At 49.6% G+C, this 17,211-nt stretch overlaps 1 protein-coding gene across 7 annotated transcripts in view; it reads right to left on the bottom strand.

Annotated features, from left to right (window-relative positions):
- PABPC1L (poly(A) binding protein cytoplasmic 1 like) overlaps positions 1-17,177 on the bottom strand; it is a 31,567-nt gene extending 14,390 nt beyond the window's left edge. For all 7 annotated transcript variants that reach the window (XR_004431250.1, XR_004431251.1, XR_004431252.1 and 4 more), the window contains exons 1-7: positions 15,574-17,177; positions 12,844-13,037; positions 8,790-8,905; positions 6,605-6,744; positions 6,373-6,467; positions 3,599-3,736; positions 919-1,014 (exon numbers count right to left, since the gene is read on the bottom strand). Coding sequence is in view for 4 of the 7 variants with exons in the window: in XM_033186510.1 (XP_033042401.1) it covers positions 919-1,014; positions 3,599-3,736; positions 6,373-6,467; positions 6,605-6,744; positions 8,790-8,905; positions 12,844-13,037; positions 15,574-15,766 (972 nt within the window). In the remaining 3 variants the exon portion in view is untranslated. The remainder of the gene's footprint in view (positions 1-918; positions 1,015-3,598; positions 3,737-6,372; positions 6,468-6,604; positions 6,745-8,789; positions 8,906-12,843; positions 13,038-15,573) is intronic.
- Between the last annotated feature and the right edge of the window lie 34 nt (positions 17,178-17,211).

The following is a 17,211-nucleotide window of genomic DNA, read 5'->3' as shown; positions in this document are numbered from 1 at the left end:
TGGCGCCATCTCAGCTCACTGCAAGCTCCACCTCCCAGGTTCACACCATTCTCCTGCCTCAGCCTCCGGAGTAGCTGGGATGACAGGAGCCTGCTACCATGCCTAGCTAATTTTTTGTATTTTTAGTTGAGATGGGGTTTCACCGTGTTAGGATGGTCTCGATCTCCTGACCTTGTGATTCACCCACTTTGGCCTCCCAAAGTGCTGGGATTACAGGCGTGAGCCACCACACCCGGCCTCTGGGAGCTTTAAAAAACAAAAAAAAAGCCAGGGCCCTACACCCCAGGGAGCCACATTCCATGCCTGACTCAGGTGTATATATTTAAGAATTGCCCAGGGCAAATTCTCAAATTGTAATGAGAAGCCAGGGTCAAAAGCCATCCAGTGAGCCCAGAGTCCTTATCTATGAGACGACATCTGCTAAACTCACAGAGCTGCGGAGTAGATGGGCCAGTTGCCACATCTCAGGGGCCTAACAGGGTTGGGCACACAATTGGTACTCCAGAAATAGTGAAGAACAAACGAAGAACGACGAAGTCCCTCACTTTCCAGATGGGAAAACGGAAGCCCAGGAGTGTGATGTCACTGGCAGAGGCCAGACAACAAAAGTCAATGGAAATACTAAGATGTGAATTTCTGGAATCTGGCATACAGTAGGCACTCAATAAATGCCAAGGTTACAGTGAGCCCCAAGTCCAGCTTGTGACTGGGACTATATTTCTACCCTCTTCCCCTTCAGCCCAGATAAGGCTGCAGATGGGCTACAAGTTCCAACGGGGTCAGCAGAGCCCCAGAAGGGGTAGCCGGCACCAACGCCCTGGAGGCGACTGGGCGAGAGGGCAGAGGGGTGAGGTTGCGGGGGATGGTGGTGAGAGGATGAAGGGGAATGCTGTCCTCCAGAGGTGCCCCCACCCTCACCTTTGCACTGGTAATTACTCCATAGGGAGAGAACTCTTTTCTCAGTTTGTCGTCATCAATGGAGTCGTCCAGGTTCTTCACGTACAAGTTCACTCCCTGGAAGGAAAGGGAAACTGCTGGATGGCCCCTTCCCCTCCAACCCCAACTGCCTTGGGGAGATCAGGGGGCTGACACAGGCACAAGGGGCATGGGCAGCCCCACCAGCCCAGCCTCCTGCTCCCTGTCTCCCTCAGCACCCAGGTACCCCATCCCTCAGCGTGCCCATCACATGCAAGCTATAGCCCCACATCCCGAATTCCCCTGCAGTTCTCACACATCTGCGCTGGTCCCAGCCTCACCACAGCTATTCCCCATTTCACAGATGGGGCCCACGAGGATGCCCCAGGTCCCATGGCAGGCTGAGGTGCAGAGCAAGCTCAAGCTGAGCTCTCCAGATGGTGGATGTCGGGCAGCAGGAGGCAGAGCTCCTTGCAGGCCGGCCCATGACCAGACCCCTAACACAGGCGAGCTGCCCCTCCACCGCCTGCCAGCCCAGGAACCTCGGGCACTTACTCATGCTGGTGCCAGGTGCCATCTAAGCTTTCCCATACATTTTGATTTTTTTTTTTTTAAGACTTTTCTTTTTAGGCGGATTTTCGCTCTTGTTGTCCGGGCTAGGTGCAATGGTGCAATCTCGGCTCACTGCAACCTCTGCCTCCTGCGTTCAAGTGATTCTTCTGCCTCAGCCTCCCAAGTAGCTGGGATTACAGGCATGTGCAACCAGGCCCAGCTAACTTTGTATTTTCTAGTAGAGACAGGTTTCTCCATGTTGGTCAGGCCAGTCTTGAACTCCTGACCTCAGGTGATCTGCCCACCTCAGCCTCCCAAAGTGCTGGGATTACAGGTGTGAGCCACCACGCCAGGCCACATTTAGATTTTTAATCCTCACAACAACCCTGCGTGAAGGAAACTTTTATCCTTGTTTTACGGACAAAACTGAAACACAAAGAGTTGCCCCAGATCGTACAGTGGCTAAGTGGCAGAGACTGGACAACCCAGGCAGCCTAACTTCAGCGTCTGTGCACCTCACCGTTGAGTGACAGCTGCCTCTAGCACCTTGACTTTTCTCCTTCCAGACCTCCCAAACACAACAGTGTGTGAACACACAGAGAGCAGAGACCACACAGTTGTACAGCATAGCATCCTGCTCTCACAGCTCACGTAACAAGTATTTTGTTCTGTGGGTCTGTAAGCCTGGACACGCTGTATGTACATAAGAGGATGTGTATGTTCTCAGCCTCAGACCTAGTGACATTTTGTGCCAGACAGTTCCTTGCTGTGGCATTGTCCTGGGCACTGTAGGATGTCTGCCAGCATCCCTGGCCTCTACCCAGTGGATGACAGTAGCACCCCACCATCCACACGACAACGAAAATTCTAGACGTTGCCAAATGTCCCCCAGGAGGCAAAACTGCTCCTCACTGAGAACTACTGAGTATGTGTGCACGTTTTTTTGTGGATGTGTATATTTATATGCCCTTCTCCATGAAGAATCTAGAACTTTTATCAAAAATCTTAGAGGGGGGCCAGGCACAGTGGCTCACGCCTATAATCCCAGAACTTTGGGAGACCGAAGTGGGCAGATCATCTGAGGTCAGGAGTTCAAGACCAGCCTGGCTAACATGATGAAACTCCGTCTCTATTAAAAATACAAAATGAGGCCAGGTGCGGTGGCTCACACCTGTAATCCCAGCACTTTGGGAGGCTGAGGTGGGCAGATCACAAGGGCAGGAGTTCGAGACCAGCCTGGGCAACATGGTGAAACCCCATTTCTATTAAAAATGCAAAAATTAGTCAGGCATGGTGGCATGCACCTGTAATCCCAGCTACTCAGGAGGCTGAGGCAGAAGAAGTGCTTGAACCCAGGAGGCAGAGGCTGCAGTGAGCCAAGATCACACCACTGCACTCCAACCTAAGCGACACAGCAAGACTCCATCTCAAAAAAAACAAAATAAAAACAAAACAAAAAAACAAAAATTAGCTGGGCATGGTGGCAGGTACCTGTAATCCCAGCTACTTGGGAGGCTGAGACAGGAGACTTTCTTGAACCCAGGAGGCAGAGGTTGCAGTGAACCGAGATGATGCACTGCACTCCAGCCTGGGCGACAAGAGCAATACTCTGTTTAAAAAAAAAAAAAATTTTTTTTGAGGGTTTTACTTCCCAATGAAGTTTTAAATTGGACTGATCTACAATATTCACTTTAATTATTAACTCCATATAATTCAAAGGCTGTCCAACATTCCAGCTTTTGGATGTAACATATTTGGCCTGATTATTCTCAACCAGGAGTAGGATTTCCTCTAGGGGCATCTGGCAATATGCGGGGTACGTTGGTTGTCTGAGACTAGAGGATGCAACTGGTATTGAGTGGGCCGGGTTGGACGCTAATCAGTCCCACATGAAGGATTATTCTAACCAAAAGGTCCCCAGCACCCTTACTAACCCCTATCATGGTTGGGCTGTGCCCAGTTTCTCACGGTTACAAAACAGGCAGTGGGGACCATCCCATGCTCATTTGATTCCTGCCTTGAGTCAAATGCCCAGAAGTAGGATGACTAGAAGAAACAGTCACCACTCAGGGCCCCCGACACACAGCTGCTTTCACACAGAAGTGGCTGCCACCAGGAAGCCTGACCTCACCTGGTAACGCCTCAGCCGGTCCTGCTTCATCTGCTCAAACCTGCGCTTCAGTTCATTCTGCCGCTCCACGCGCTTTTGGGCCCGGCCCGCATACAGCAGCCGCCCGCTCACCTCCTTCCCGTTCATATGCACCACAGCCTGGGGAGAGGAGGAGGGAACATGATTGGTAACCACTCAGATGTGGCCCTGGCCCAGGCTCATCTTCTGGATCTAGAGAGGCCACCTGCAAACCAGGCTGCCACACTAGCTGAGAATAATCAGTACCAGGACAAAGGCCATTTAAGTATACCCACTTTGGCTCATGCCTGTAATTCCAGCACTTTGGGAGGCCGAGGGGAACGGATCACCTGAGGTCAGGATTTCGAGACCAGCCTGACCAACATGGAGAAATCCCATCTCTACTAAAAATACAAAATTAGCCAGGCGTGGTGGCATATGCCTGTAATCCCAGGTACACAGGAGGCTGAGGCAGGAAAATCGCTTGAACCTGGGAGGCAGAGGTTGTGGTGAGCCGACATCGCATCATTGCTCTCCAGCCTGGGCAACAAGAGTGAAACTCCGTCTCAAAAAAAAAAAAAAAGAAAAAAAATCGGACCGGGGCTGTATTTTAAAAAACAAAATTGATGGCCGGACACAGTGGCTCACACCTGGTAATCACAGCACTTTGGGAGGCCAAGGTGGGTGGGATCACTTGAGGTCAGGAGTTTGAAACCAGCCTGGCCAACTTGGTGAAACCCCATCTCTACTAAAAATACAAAAATTAGCCAGGCATGGTGGTGGGTGCCTGTGATCTCAGCTACTTAGGAGGCTGAGGCGGGAGAATCCCTTGAAACTGGGAGGTGGAAGTTGCAGCGAGCTGAGATCGTGCCACTGCACTACAGCCTGGGCGATAGAGTGAGACTCTGTCTTTTTTTTTTTTTCTTTTTTTTTTGAGACAGTTTCACTCGGTCACCCTGGCTAGAGTGCAGTGGCATGATCTCGGCTCACTGCAAGCTCCACCTCCCGGGCTCACGCCATTCTCCTGCCTCACCCTCCGGAGTAGCTGGGGCTATAGGTTCCCGTCACCATGCCCGGCTAATTTTTTGTATTTTTAGTAGAGATAGAGTTTCACTGTGTTAGCCAGGATGGCCTGGATCTCCTGACCTCATGATCCACCCACCTCGGCTTCCCAAAGTGCTGGGATTACAGGCGTGAGCCACCATGCCCAGCCGACTCTGTCTTAATAAAATAAACATAAAAATAAAATTGAGATTTGCAAAGTTTCCCATATTTAAAATGTAAATATGGCCGGGCACGGTGGCTCACGCCTGTAATCCCAGCACTTTGGGAGGCCAAGGCGGGTGGATCACTTGAGGTCAGGAGTTTGATACCAGCCTGACCAACATGGTGAAACCCCTTCTCTACTAAAAATACAAAAATTAGCCCAGCATGGTGGCAGGTGCCTATAGTCCCAGCTACTCGGGAGGTTGAGGCAGGAGAATCACCTGAATCCAGGAGGCGGAGGTTGCAGTGAGCCAAGATCATGTCACTGCATTCCATCCTGGATGACAGAGTGAGATTCCGTCTCAAAAATAAATAAATAAAAATAAATAAATAAAATGTAAATATTTATATAGTCCCATATTTTAAATGCGTATTACTAAGTGAAAGAAGCCAGTCTAGGTTACATACTCTCTGTTCCAGAAAAGGCAAAACTATGGAGCCAGTAAAAAGATCATCGGTTGCCAGGGGTTAAGGGGCATGGAGGAATGAAGAGATGGAGCACAGGGGGTGTTTAAGGCACTGAAAGTACTCTGCATGATACCATAATAGTGGATACATGTCATTATGCATTTGTCCAAACCCCTAGACTCTACACCAAAAGTAAATCCTAATGTAAACTTGGGACTGTGTGTTAATGATGTGTCAAAGTAAGTTAATCACTCGTAACAGATGTAACCCTTGGGAGCAGGACATTGATAATGGCAGAGGCTGTTCATGTGTGGGGGCATGGGGTATACAGAAGACTTCCGTACCTTCCACTAAACATTGCTCTGAACCTAAAACTACATTTACAAAAGAGCTTAAAAAAATTAGGTTCTAACTGCAACTACACATGGATACTTTGAACAAAGCAGCAAGCATAATTCTTTCATAATGGTATGACAGCATCATCAACATCCTTACTTTGAGTTGTATTTCATGGCACAAAATAATCCTCTTTGCTAACTGTGAGAGCCTTTTTGTGTGTGAAGATGGCGTCTCGCTGTTTTTGCCCAGCTGGTCTCGAACTCCTGAACTCAAACAGTCTTCCCACCCAGCCTCCCCAAGTGCTGGGATTACAAGCATGAGCCATCATATCTGGACAGTTTTTAAAAAATTAGAGACAGGGTCTTGTTATGTTGCCCAAGCTGGACTCAAACCACTGGGCTCAAGGGATCCTCCTGCTTCAGCCTCCCATGTCGGCTGAGATTACAGGTGCACACCACCACACCTGGTGGAAACTGATTTAAGTGGTCAGTTCACAAGTAAATATTTTTATATAATCATGACTTTTGCATCCCTACCTAAATATTCAGTTCTGCAGACCTCAGGGCTAGAAGTGACCAAAGAAGAAAGAAGCCCTTGGCCTTTGCACCACAGGAAGGAAGGGCTCTGCCTGCTTGTAGGACTCTCCCACCCTCTTGGCTTAGGCCAGGGAGGGACTTTCTTCCCCTCCACAGGCAGCTGGGGCCCTCTTCTTAGTCCCAGCTCAGTCCCCATGCTGCAGAACAGAGCCATGGGGAGGCTCCTACCTTCTGGGCTTCCTCATGCTTCTCAAAGTTGACAAAGCCAAAGCACCGCGAGTGACCGCTGTTGTCCCTCATCACCTTCACACTCAACATCTTCCCTGTAAAGGACGAACCTGGCTCAAAGGGAAGTCTGGGAAGTCCTCAGGAGACCACAGGAGGGCCCCTCCCCGCTACCAAACTTTGGAGGGAGAGAGGGAAAACAGTGATACCCCCACTCCCTTGGAGACACACCCACCAAACTGGGAGAAGAGGTCCTGTAGGCCTTGCTCGTCCACATCCACCGGGAGGTTCTTCACGTAGATGTTGGTGAACTCCAGGGCCCGAGCCCCCAGCTCCGCCTCCCGCTCCCGTCGAGACTTGAAGTGGCCCACAAAGCTGTGGACACACCACAGTGGCTGATGGCTATGAACAGCTACCAGTCATCAGCCACCCCCATGCCAACTCCCACTTAACTGCTGCCCTTCTCCAGGCTTACATATCCCTCATCAGGAAACTGGGTAGGACAAAACTCCTTAGAATATCCCCAAGGCCCGGCTACCTCCAACAGCCAAGATATTCTATTATGTTCCAGAGCTTGTCCCCAGCAGAAGGTTAAGAAGATTTCATTCTTGCAACAAATGCACACATAACTACTATATATCAGGCAGCTGAGAGCACAGAAGAATGAGCCTGGGAGTCAAACAGACAAGGGCTTGAATCCTCACTCTGCAGTTGCCTAGCTGTGTGATCCTGGGCAAGTTACTTAACCTCTCTGAGCCTCAGAGTTCATTGCTGGAAAATTGGGACTCAAATTCTCATCATAGGGCTTTGCTTATTGACATGTATTGGGTGTACTGGGGAAGTAAGGTTAAGTGAATTAGACGCAGTCAGTGCTAGTGTTGCTATGGGGGGCATTGATTAAAATCACTTAAATACAAGATTAATTTTATTTTTACTTATTATGTTTTTGACACTGAGTTTCACTCTTTCACCCAGGCTGGAGTGCAGTGGTGCGATCTCAGCTCACTGCAAGCTCCGCCTCCCGGGTTCAAGCGATTCGCCTGCCTCACTCAGCTTCCCGAGTAGCTGGGATTACAGGCATGTGCCACCACACATGGCTAATTTTTGTATTTTGGGTAGAGATGGAATTTCACCATGTTGGCCAGACTAGCTTGAACTCTTGACCTCAGGTGATTCTCCCTCCTTGGCCTCCCAAAGTGCTGGGATTACAGGTGTGAGCCACTGTAATCCCAGCCACAAGATTAATTTTAAAAGATCATTTCCTAGTTCATGTAAACACATTTAGGAAAGTATCCCAGATTTTAAAAATGAAAATAAATTCTGATGGTATTTATAGCACGTTTAGCACAAACAAAGTTGTACCAGACACCACAATTTGAAGAAAACTGAGTGGCAAAGGTAAACTTGAGTACATTGGAGCTAACAAGAGTATTCTTCTGAGCACTGGGAAAGCCCACCAAGATTTGTTTGACAGGTTGACTGGACCCTCCCCTGAGCAACCCTGGACAAAATGACTCTCAGTGCATCCCCCAGCTCAAAGCCACTTTCTCTCCATGGGCCCGACCATGGGGGCTGGCCCCTCAGATGAGCAAAATCAAAATTCTAGGCAGGGAACAGCCAGAGGCAGATTCTCTCTAGCATCTGCCTCTCAGTTTTCCCAGCTGTGTAGGGGGGATGATATCAAAGTTAATGGTAGGATGAGAGCAAGCTAAGCATATGCCTACTTTTCTTTCTGCCAAAATCTCATGAAACAACACAAAAGGTTTAAAGAAAAAGCCAGACGTGGTGGCTCGTGCCTGTAATCTCAGCACTTTAACATGTTAGGAGGCTGAGGCAGGAGGCAGGAGGATCACTTGAACCCAAGAGTTCAAGGCCAGCCTGGGTAACAAAGTGAGATCCCATCTCTACAAAAAAATGAACAATAAAAAAATTAGCCAGGTGTGGTGGCATGTGGTCACCTGTGGTCCCAGCTACAAAGGAGGCTGAGACAGGAGGATTACTTGAGCCAAGGAGGTCAAGGCTGCAGTGAGCTGTGTTTGTGCCACATGTATCTAGCCTGGGCTACATAGCAAGACCCTGTCACACACCATATACCCCATACTGAGAAGGCTGGAAAACAGATGAAAACACAGAGTCCATTGATGATATGACCATTAGCCAGTCCCTCTAGAGTTTTAAAATCACCACTTCCTTTACCACTCTGAACAATCCTCTAATGCAGATTATCAGCTCCATCTTTATGTCGGGAAAGAGTCCCTGAGAGGGTGAGCAGCTGCTCCGAGGTTGCACTTCTAGGAGGGCTGCCTGCCACTCAAGTGTCTGGTGCCCATTAGCAGCTTGAGGGTAGCATCGATTCCAAGTCAGTGGTGCCATGCTTCTGTCCCTGCAGCCTCCACCCTCCCTCGGGCCCAGCCACTCACACTTTGCGGTCATTCAGCAGCATCCCGTTCATGGTGTTGATGGCCTGCTGTGCGGCCTCATGGGTCTCAAAATGGACAAAGCCAAAACCCCGGGAGCCATGCTCGTCACACACCACCTGGGCCGCAGGGAGGAAGGACAGGAAGAGTACTGACAGAGGGTTCAGGAAGAAAGGAATGGCAAAGGTGATCATGACCAGTCTCTGCATGCCTGCTGTGTGCATGGAAAAGGCAGTCCTGCATGTTAGGGATGAGATATGGAAGCTCAGAGAGTGCCACCACTCAAGTTAACGGATTAAGGAAGGCTGGGTGTGGTGGCTCACGCCTGTAATCCCAGCACTTTGGGAGGCCGAGGTGGGCGTATCACTTGAGGTCAGGAGTTGGAGACCAGCCTGGACAACATGGTGAAACCCTGTCTTTATTAAAAATACACAAAATTAGCTGGATGTGGTGGCGGGTGCCTGTAATCCCAGCTACTCAGGAGGCTGAGGCAGGGGAATTGCTTGAACCCAGGAGGCGGAGGTTGCAGTGAGCTGGTAACACACCACTACACTCCAGCCTGGGTGACAGAGTGAGACTCTGTGTCAAAAAAATAAAAAGAGAAAAGAAAAAACAGATTTAAGAGGGAGAGCGCCCTCGCAATGAACACAGGTTTCATCTATACTGCATACCGGCTTTTGATTGTCTTCCTAAGGCAATAGGCAAAAGGGTTAGAGTCAAACCCCCATATCTGCACCCGTGTTTCCTTCAAGAAACTAGAAACAACCTGGGTATTCATCAAGGGGGGCCCTTGATGGTACATTCACACCAGTATACTATACGTGCAGAGTTGAAGAATGTGGTTGGTTACATGGCTGACAGTCTTGTTAAGTGAAAAAAAAAAAAAAAAAAAAATCCATTCAGGCTGAAGTAGGCATCTACACACTGGAAATTTTGAAAAAGACACATAAAATGTATTAATATTACTTTTGGGGACTAGGGCTGAAAGAAATGGAATCTTCTTTTTCACTTTCTTCCCTTCCACATTGTTTAAACTTTGCCAATTCATGAATTACTGCAACAACAAACTCATTTCAATTTTTCTTTTTTTTGAGAAGGAGTTTCACTCTTGTTGCCCAGGCTGGAGTGCAATGGCACAACCTTGGCTCACCACAACCCCCGCCTTCCAGGTTCAAGCGATTCTTCTGCCTCAGCCTCCTGAATAGCTGAGATTACAGGTACATGCCACCATGCCTGGCTAATGTTTTATATTTTTAGTAGAGATGGAGTTTCTTTTTTTTTTTTTTTTTTTGAGACGGAGTATCGCTCTGTCGCCCGGGCTGGAGTGCAGTGGCCGGATCTCAGCTCACTGCAAGCTCCGCCTCCCGGGTTCACGCCATTCTCCTGTCTCAGCCTCCCGGGTAGCTGGACTACAGGCGCCGCCACCTCGCCGGCTAGTTTTTTTTTTTGTAGTTTTTAGTAGAGACGGGGTTTCACCGTGTTAGCCAGGATGGTCTCGATCTCCTGACCTCGTGATCCGCCCGTCTCGGCCTCCCAAAGTGCTGGGATTACAGGCTTGAGCCACCGCGCTCGGCCGAGATGGAGTTTCACCATGTTGGCTAGGCTGGTCCCGGACTCCTGACCTCAGGGGATCCACCCACCTTGGCCTCCCAAAGTGCTGGGATTACAAGCTTGAGCCACCACACCTGGCCTCATTTTTTTTTTTTTTTTTTTTTTAAAAGATGCACAACATCCTATTCCCATTCTGTAACGCTCCTAACTCAGGTCAGCAGGACAGAACTTGAGAACGGGGAAAGACCTTCTAGTTCATGTAGTCCCCATCCCTCTTGTTGAACTCACAGAAAGACCACTAAACCCCACTTCAAGGTGACTGTGGCTCCACTCATTGCTGTGGCTACAAGCTCAGCTCAGCTAGTGGCATTTTCTGCCTGGATAACAAGCACTGCCTCCCAGCCTAGCTTCCACACTACCACTGGGATGCTCTTTCTAAAATGTAATTCTGACCACATTCCTTCAATCTCTAGTAGCTTCTATCCACAGAACTATATCAACTTGGCATTTGAGGCTCCCCAATGGGTCCTGCACAACAAGTCTTGCTTCCAAACCCATGCCTTGCACATACCCCTCCACCTCTCATACTGAAACAGGGTTCTTCCACTTTCCACTCAAGTCTCAGCTCGGTCATTCAGATTTAATCACATTGACTAGGTCCCCACTGTGGGTCAAGAACCTGCTAAGGGCATTACATACCTCCCTCGTTATCTATGCCACGAGAATCCTTCCAAGCACCTCCTAACCCCTGAGCCCCAGAGGGAAAATGAGAATAAATGACTTGTCCAGGATCAGCCAACAGAATTAATTCTTTGATTATTATAGTTACCACTGAGAAGCTTCAGTGTGCCATGTACCCTTTTAAGGAGTATACATGTATGCAGAAAACCTAACACACAGAAAGTACGTGATAAATCTGCCATTATTATTGTAAAGAACTTAATACACAAGTGAAGAGTCTTTCTTCGTTTGATCCTCAAAGACTGGAAACGGCCCCGTCTCTCTGTCACAGATAACCCTTAGTGCATTACTACATCTCCTGAAGTCTACCTGCTCCTCTGAGCCACAGGGATAGCCTCCCATTGACCAAGAATTTGAGGGCCCTTATTGAGAACTTAAGGATTATGCTTGGCACACAGTAGCACTTGATGAAAGTTCTAACACATAGGCTACAAAAACTGTCCCCATCCTCCCTAGAATACCAGACACTCCAAAGGCTACAGGGTAACCGATCAACCATCCTCATAAAATCTAGAGGCAGAACACCCAGGTTTAAGCCCTGTGTTCCGGACATACTGACCTGCTATATGGCGGCTGATCCTCAACATCTTCATATAGAAAGTCAGAGAAATAATCAGAATCCTTCTCAAATGATATACATCCATTGGTTCAACAGATATTTATTGAGCACCTAATATGTGTCACATCTTATTCTAAGTACTGGGATATAATAATGACTAAGAACAAGATCACTGATGGAACTTACATCTATTGTAAGAGAATCTTAAAAACAAGATTTAATCACTTGATTGCCATGATGGCCCCAATTAATGGCCTTCCTGTAGCCACACCCTTCATCCTATAATTTCTACTCCCCTCTCACTTTGAATGTGGGTTGGTCTTGTGACTCGCTTTGGTCAATAGAATGTAGTGAAAGTGGCCAGGTGCGGTGGCTCATGGCTGTAACCCCAGCACTTTGGGAGGTCAGGAGTGTGAGATCAGGCTGGCCAACATGGTGAAACCCACCCTGTCTCCACTAAAAATACAAAAATTAGCCAGCCATGGTGGCTCACACCTGTAATCCCAGTTACTCGGGAGGCTGAAGCAGGAGAATTGTTTGAACTCAGCAGGCTTGAATCCAGGAAGTTGCAGTACACTGAGATCACGCCACTGTACTCCAGCCTGGGCAACAGAATGAGACTGCATCTCAATTTAAAAAAAAAAAAATGTAGTGGAAGTGATGATTGCAGTTTTGCATTCAGTTCTCAAGAGGCCTGGTGTGCTTCCACACTTGTTTTCTGAGCCCCTGCCATTGCCATGAGAATACCATGAGAATAGCCTGGACTAGCCTGCTGGAGGACAAAAGGCCATGGGGAGGAAAGTCAAGATGTTTCAGCCGACAGCCAGCCACTCCCTGATATACCCAGTGAGAGCTCCCACTCAGCTTTCAGTGGGCATAGGAGGGACCCAGTCAAGACCAGAAGAACTGCCCAGCTGAACTTTGCCCATTGCCAACTGTGGAATTACGAGCTAAACAAATGATTGTTGTTGATAGCCACTAAATTTGAGGGTTGTTACACAGCAAGAGCTGACTGATACACAGGTAATGTCTGATCATTCACGGAAGATGAAACTGAAAGAACGGCTACCATTCAGGTGCTTGCTGTTCCTGAAACTTGACTGAAAGGACCTTGTAAACTGTAAAGTGAGGTGTTGCTTGTCATCCCTCTACCAGGCAGGTAGTTGACACTGATCCACCCAAAGACATACACCGTTCATCCTCTACCTTGCAGGAGAGGATGTTCCCAAAGGTGGAGAAGGTATCATATAAAGCCTTGTTGTCAATGGAGTCCTCCAGGTTCTTGATGAAGATGTTGCCCACACCTGACTTGCGAAGTCCTGGGTCTCGCTGGGACCACATGAGGCGAATAGGCTGGCCTTTGAGCATTTCAAAGTTCATTGTGTCCAGTGCCCGCTCCGCTGGACAGAAGGAAGAGGAGAGAAATGAGCAAGTTAAGTGAATTTTCTTGCCTTGATCGCCCACCCCTCCAGGTGCTTAACTGGGAGCCAAAAAAAGAGAAAGTCATTGTCTGGGTCCCACCTGAGATAAGAGCCTGAAGGCTCAGGAAGGATAAGCTGAGAATTAGTGTGTGTGGTGCTCCCCCCACCTTCCAGTTATGATCTCATTCAACTCCCTGTAGCCACATAAGCATGGATTCCCGCCCCCATTTTACAGATGGGAAAACTGAGACTAAGAAACAGGAAAGGTCTGTGGCCGTGTCAGGTCTATTCTGGCTTCTAAAGTACACTGAGTAGATAAGAATGTCCATATGAGGCGGGTGGATCACGAGGTCAGAAGATCGAGATCTTCCTGGCTAACACGGTAAAACCCCGTCTCTACTAAAAATACAAAAAATTAGCCGGGTGAGGTGGCGGGCACCTGTAGTCCCAGCTACTAGGGAGGCTGAGGCAGGAGAATGGCCTAAACCCGGGAGGCGGAGCTTGCAGTGAGCTGAGATCCGGCCACAGCACTCCAGCCTGGGCGACAGAGTGAGACTCCGTCTCAAAAAAAAAAAAAAAAACAAAAAAGAATGTCCATATGACAAATGGTGGCAGCACTTTGAGGAAATTAAAACTCAGAGGTGCTGCAGGGCAGAGCTGAGGTTACCTCTCAAGCAGTCAGGTTCTGGGGAAAGTGAACATTACCTCTCTGAGCCTGTTCCTCATCTGTAAAGGGGGAATGATGATAATATTACCTACTTTTCCTAATAAAGGGAGATATTACCAACTACCAGGTTGTTGGAGGGACTGAAAAATAAAGAAGGTATTCAAGGTGCCTTGTTTGTAACTTTGTGCCTGACACAAAATCATGTCTGTCTCAAAACAGCAGCCAATGCCCAGCCTCCAGCCACTGCTGCAGCCTGTATCCCTCCCGGGTGATACATGTGACCTGTTTCAGGGAGTCTGCTAGCGCAGAGACACGGAGAGGGGCTGTGGGGAACACAGTGGAGCAAGTTTCAGGAAGCCTGGCTTCTCCACCTAGTCTTATCATAAATACACGGGGGCAAAATCATTCTCTCTGTCAGCGAGGTTTCCACCTATGAGGTGGGGCAAAAAAACCAAGTCCCACTTCATTCACAGGGCTTGGAGGAAGGGAGGAAGACTGGAAGAGGCAGGAGGTGGAGCAAAGCAGAGCAAAGAGAAAGGTGTCCAGGAATCCAGCTCAGTAAGGGGCGGGGAACAGGCCCCGCGGAACAACGCCTTCCCCAGCAAATCACTCACTCAGGGAACCGCCTGGTCCACGCAGGCGGCCTGGCGCAAGGGATCCTTCTAGTGGACTCCGCTGGGGCGGGCGTTGTTTGGGTTTCTGGAGTCTTAGGTCAGAATGTTAAAGCCACTATTTTTGTTGTTGTTGTTGTTTTTGAGATGGAGTCTCGCTCTGTCGCCCAGGCTGGAGTGCAATGGCGCCGTCTCGGCTCACTGCAACCTCTTGCTCCCGGATTCAAGCGATTCTCATGCCTCAGCCTCCTCAGCAGTTGGGACTACTGGCGCCAGCCATCATGCCCAGCTATTTTTTGTATTTTTAGTAGAGACAGGGTGTCGCTATCTTGGCCAGGCTGGTCTCGAACTCCTGACCTCAAGTGATCTGCCCGCCTCGGCCTCCCAAAGTGCTGGGATTACAGGCGTGAGCCACCGAACCCGGCCTTATCACTTAAGAGCGTTTAGGAGGTAACAAGTGATACAAGAGATAACTTCATAGACACCAGTTCTCCATTCTTTATGCTATCGGGAGAATAAGCCTTAGCCCCATTTTGCAAATGAAAAGGTGCGGAGGGTGAAGGCTTGCCCAAGCTCACACCCTACTGGCAGAACGCCCTTGAAACCTGGTGCTCTTATCTTCATCCCTCCACTCTCAACAGAAGTGCAAAGGACAAGCTCTAATCAATGCTATCAGCTCTGAGAAAGCAGCCTTGCGGCCTGGAGGCAGCGGTTTTTCAGAGCCCGTGCAGGTAGAGGGGCCCAGTGTGGATCTCACGTCGCGCTGGGAAAGGCCTGAGCCCAAGGCTGGGCTCTCCTGCCTCCCCGCTCACCAGCTGTGTCGCCTTGGGCATCTTCCTCACCAGGTGCTTTGAATCTCTCATCCTCACAAGCACTCTATAAGGCAGCTAGGACCCCCAATTTCCAGACAGGCATCTGAAGCTTAGAATGGTCGAGTAACTTGCCCAGAGTCACACAGCTGCTGGGCTTCTATCTCTGGTCCGCCTGACCCCTCAAAGCCTGTATCTGTTTTCACTCGGCCCTAATCTCTCTCCTCTGCAGAGGAATAGCAGTAAGCCACACTAATTACCAATTCCCATCTCAGGGGCCAGGCCTCTGCCAACGCCGTTATCTTTGAGCCTCAGTTTTCCCGGCTGCAAAGTGTAAGATGAAAGCGCAAGCGGCCCAGTTCCGGCTTCTGTCTGTCCGCCTGCCTGTCCATCGGTCCGTCCCCTCCCGCCCCATTCCCGGGGCTCACCGTCCGCGGGCTGCTGGAAGTTGATGTAGGCGTAGCCCAGCGAGCGCCGGGTGGCCACATCGCGGCACACGCGGATGGACAGGATGGGGCCGGCGGGAGAGAACTTCTCATAGAGCATGGCCTCGGTCACGTCGGGGTGCAGATCGCCCACGTAGAGCGAGGCGAGCGGGTAGCCCGAGCCGCTGGCGTTCATGGTGGGCAGGGGGCCGGGGCTGCGGGACAAGCAGGAGCCGTGTCACCCAGCGGCCCCGCGCTCACGCGGGCGGGAGCCCTCCTTGCCGGGCGCGGACCAGCCCCTTCCCTTTACCGCCCCCGGGTCCCTGCGCACCAATCGTGGGCGCGCTCGGACGCCCCTCCCCAGGATCCCTCCTGGGCCCGCACCCCACCTGCGAGCACTTGGGGATCTAAAAGCTACAGGTGGGGACACCTCTGACCCCGCCCTGGAAGGCGGGAAAAGCCTTCAACCTGGACTTGAGCAGGGCTGCGAGCACTTAAATGGAGCTCTCAAAACCCCCCGTTTTAAAAGGGCCGGGACTGGGCCGAGGAAAGGACGCAGGGGATTGGATTCTAACCCCGGAATAGGTCATCCTCTTTCCGAACCCGTTTCCCTTCTCTGTAAAACGGGAATGACTCCCTCCTGACAAGAATGAAAGGAGACCCAGACCGCCCTTTTTGCGTTAATTCCGAACAGGCCACTGTTTCAAAGCTTGTGGAGAGAATTTTATCCTGCTCCATTGAAGATGTGTTCCTCCAAAGACCCTGATCCAGTCCCACCATTTCTCACCAAGGACGGAAATGGCTTTGAGAGGTGAGAACTGGAGACCACTAAGGCCTTTCTTGGTACTGGCTCATATTACCAAGACCCCTTCCTGGGATATTCCCTGTCCCTCTGCTAAGCCATTACAAATCCATTATACCAGGGAGGTTCACTGAGTTACTTGTGGCTCAGCCTAAATGCAGACAGTTGGGACCTAATAGCAGAGCAAGACCTAAACAGCAACACTGTCAATCTGAGCTTGCAGCGTCACTCTATCTGTGGTATAGGGACATTAAAAACAAGTCAACTACTCCATTGAACACCAATAGTTCACTTTTTCTCTGATAGGACTTTCCTGGTCTCACTGATCCAACAAAGCGGGTAGGCCCCCACTAACCTTTGGTTGAGTGTGGCTTCAACAGGTGGAACAGCTCCCAAACTAGGGACAGAAGGTGCCCATCTGGCTGTCCAGCCTCAGGGTGGCAAGGACGCACTAATTCTAATCTTGGGCTAAAAAAAGACCTCTCTATCCTGATATTTTTCTCTCCTTGTGGTAGTGTGGATGTTTCCAGAAGGGGCAAATCCCGTGAGGAACCAGCTCTGCAGGCCACCATACAGTATGACGGCAGGTGAGACGCCAGCTTGGTGATGACCAAGCCTTAGGCAACCACAGGTTACATATTTCACTGGCTTGGTTGTATCTCAGGGTTAAAAAATGGGGAAGGAATGGGGGACTTGAATACAATGCAAAAATAACTGTCCATACGAAATCTTAGAAGTCACTAAAGAGGACCTAATACATGCATGGTTTGGTATGGAAGGTAGAGAGATACCAAGTAACGGGTGGAAAGAGGCTGTTTAATTAATGGTAATTTCTTCCC

Source organism: Trachypithecus francoisi, unplaced genomic scaffold (genome assembly GCF_009764315.1).
Source record: "Trachypithecus francoisi isolate TF-2019V2 unplaced genomic scaffold, Tfra_2.0 Lachesis_group21, whole genome shotgun sequence".
Taxonomy (NCBI): Eukaryota; Metazoa; Chordata; class Mammalia; order Primates; family Cercopithecidae; genus Trachypithecus; species Trachypithecus francoisi.
The sequence above is the reverse complement of the archived record's forward strand: the minus strand, read 5'-3'. Positions and strand labels throughout refer to the sequence as shown.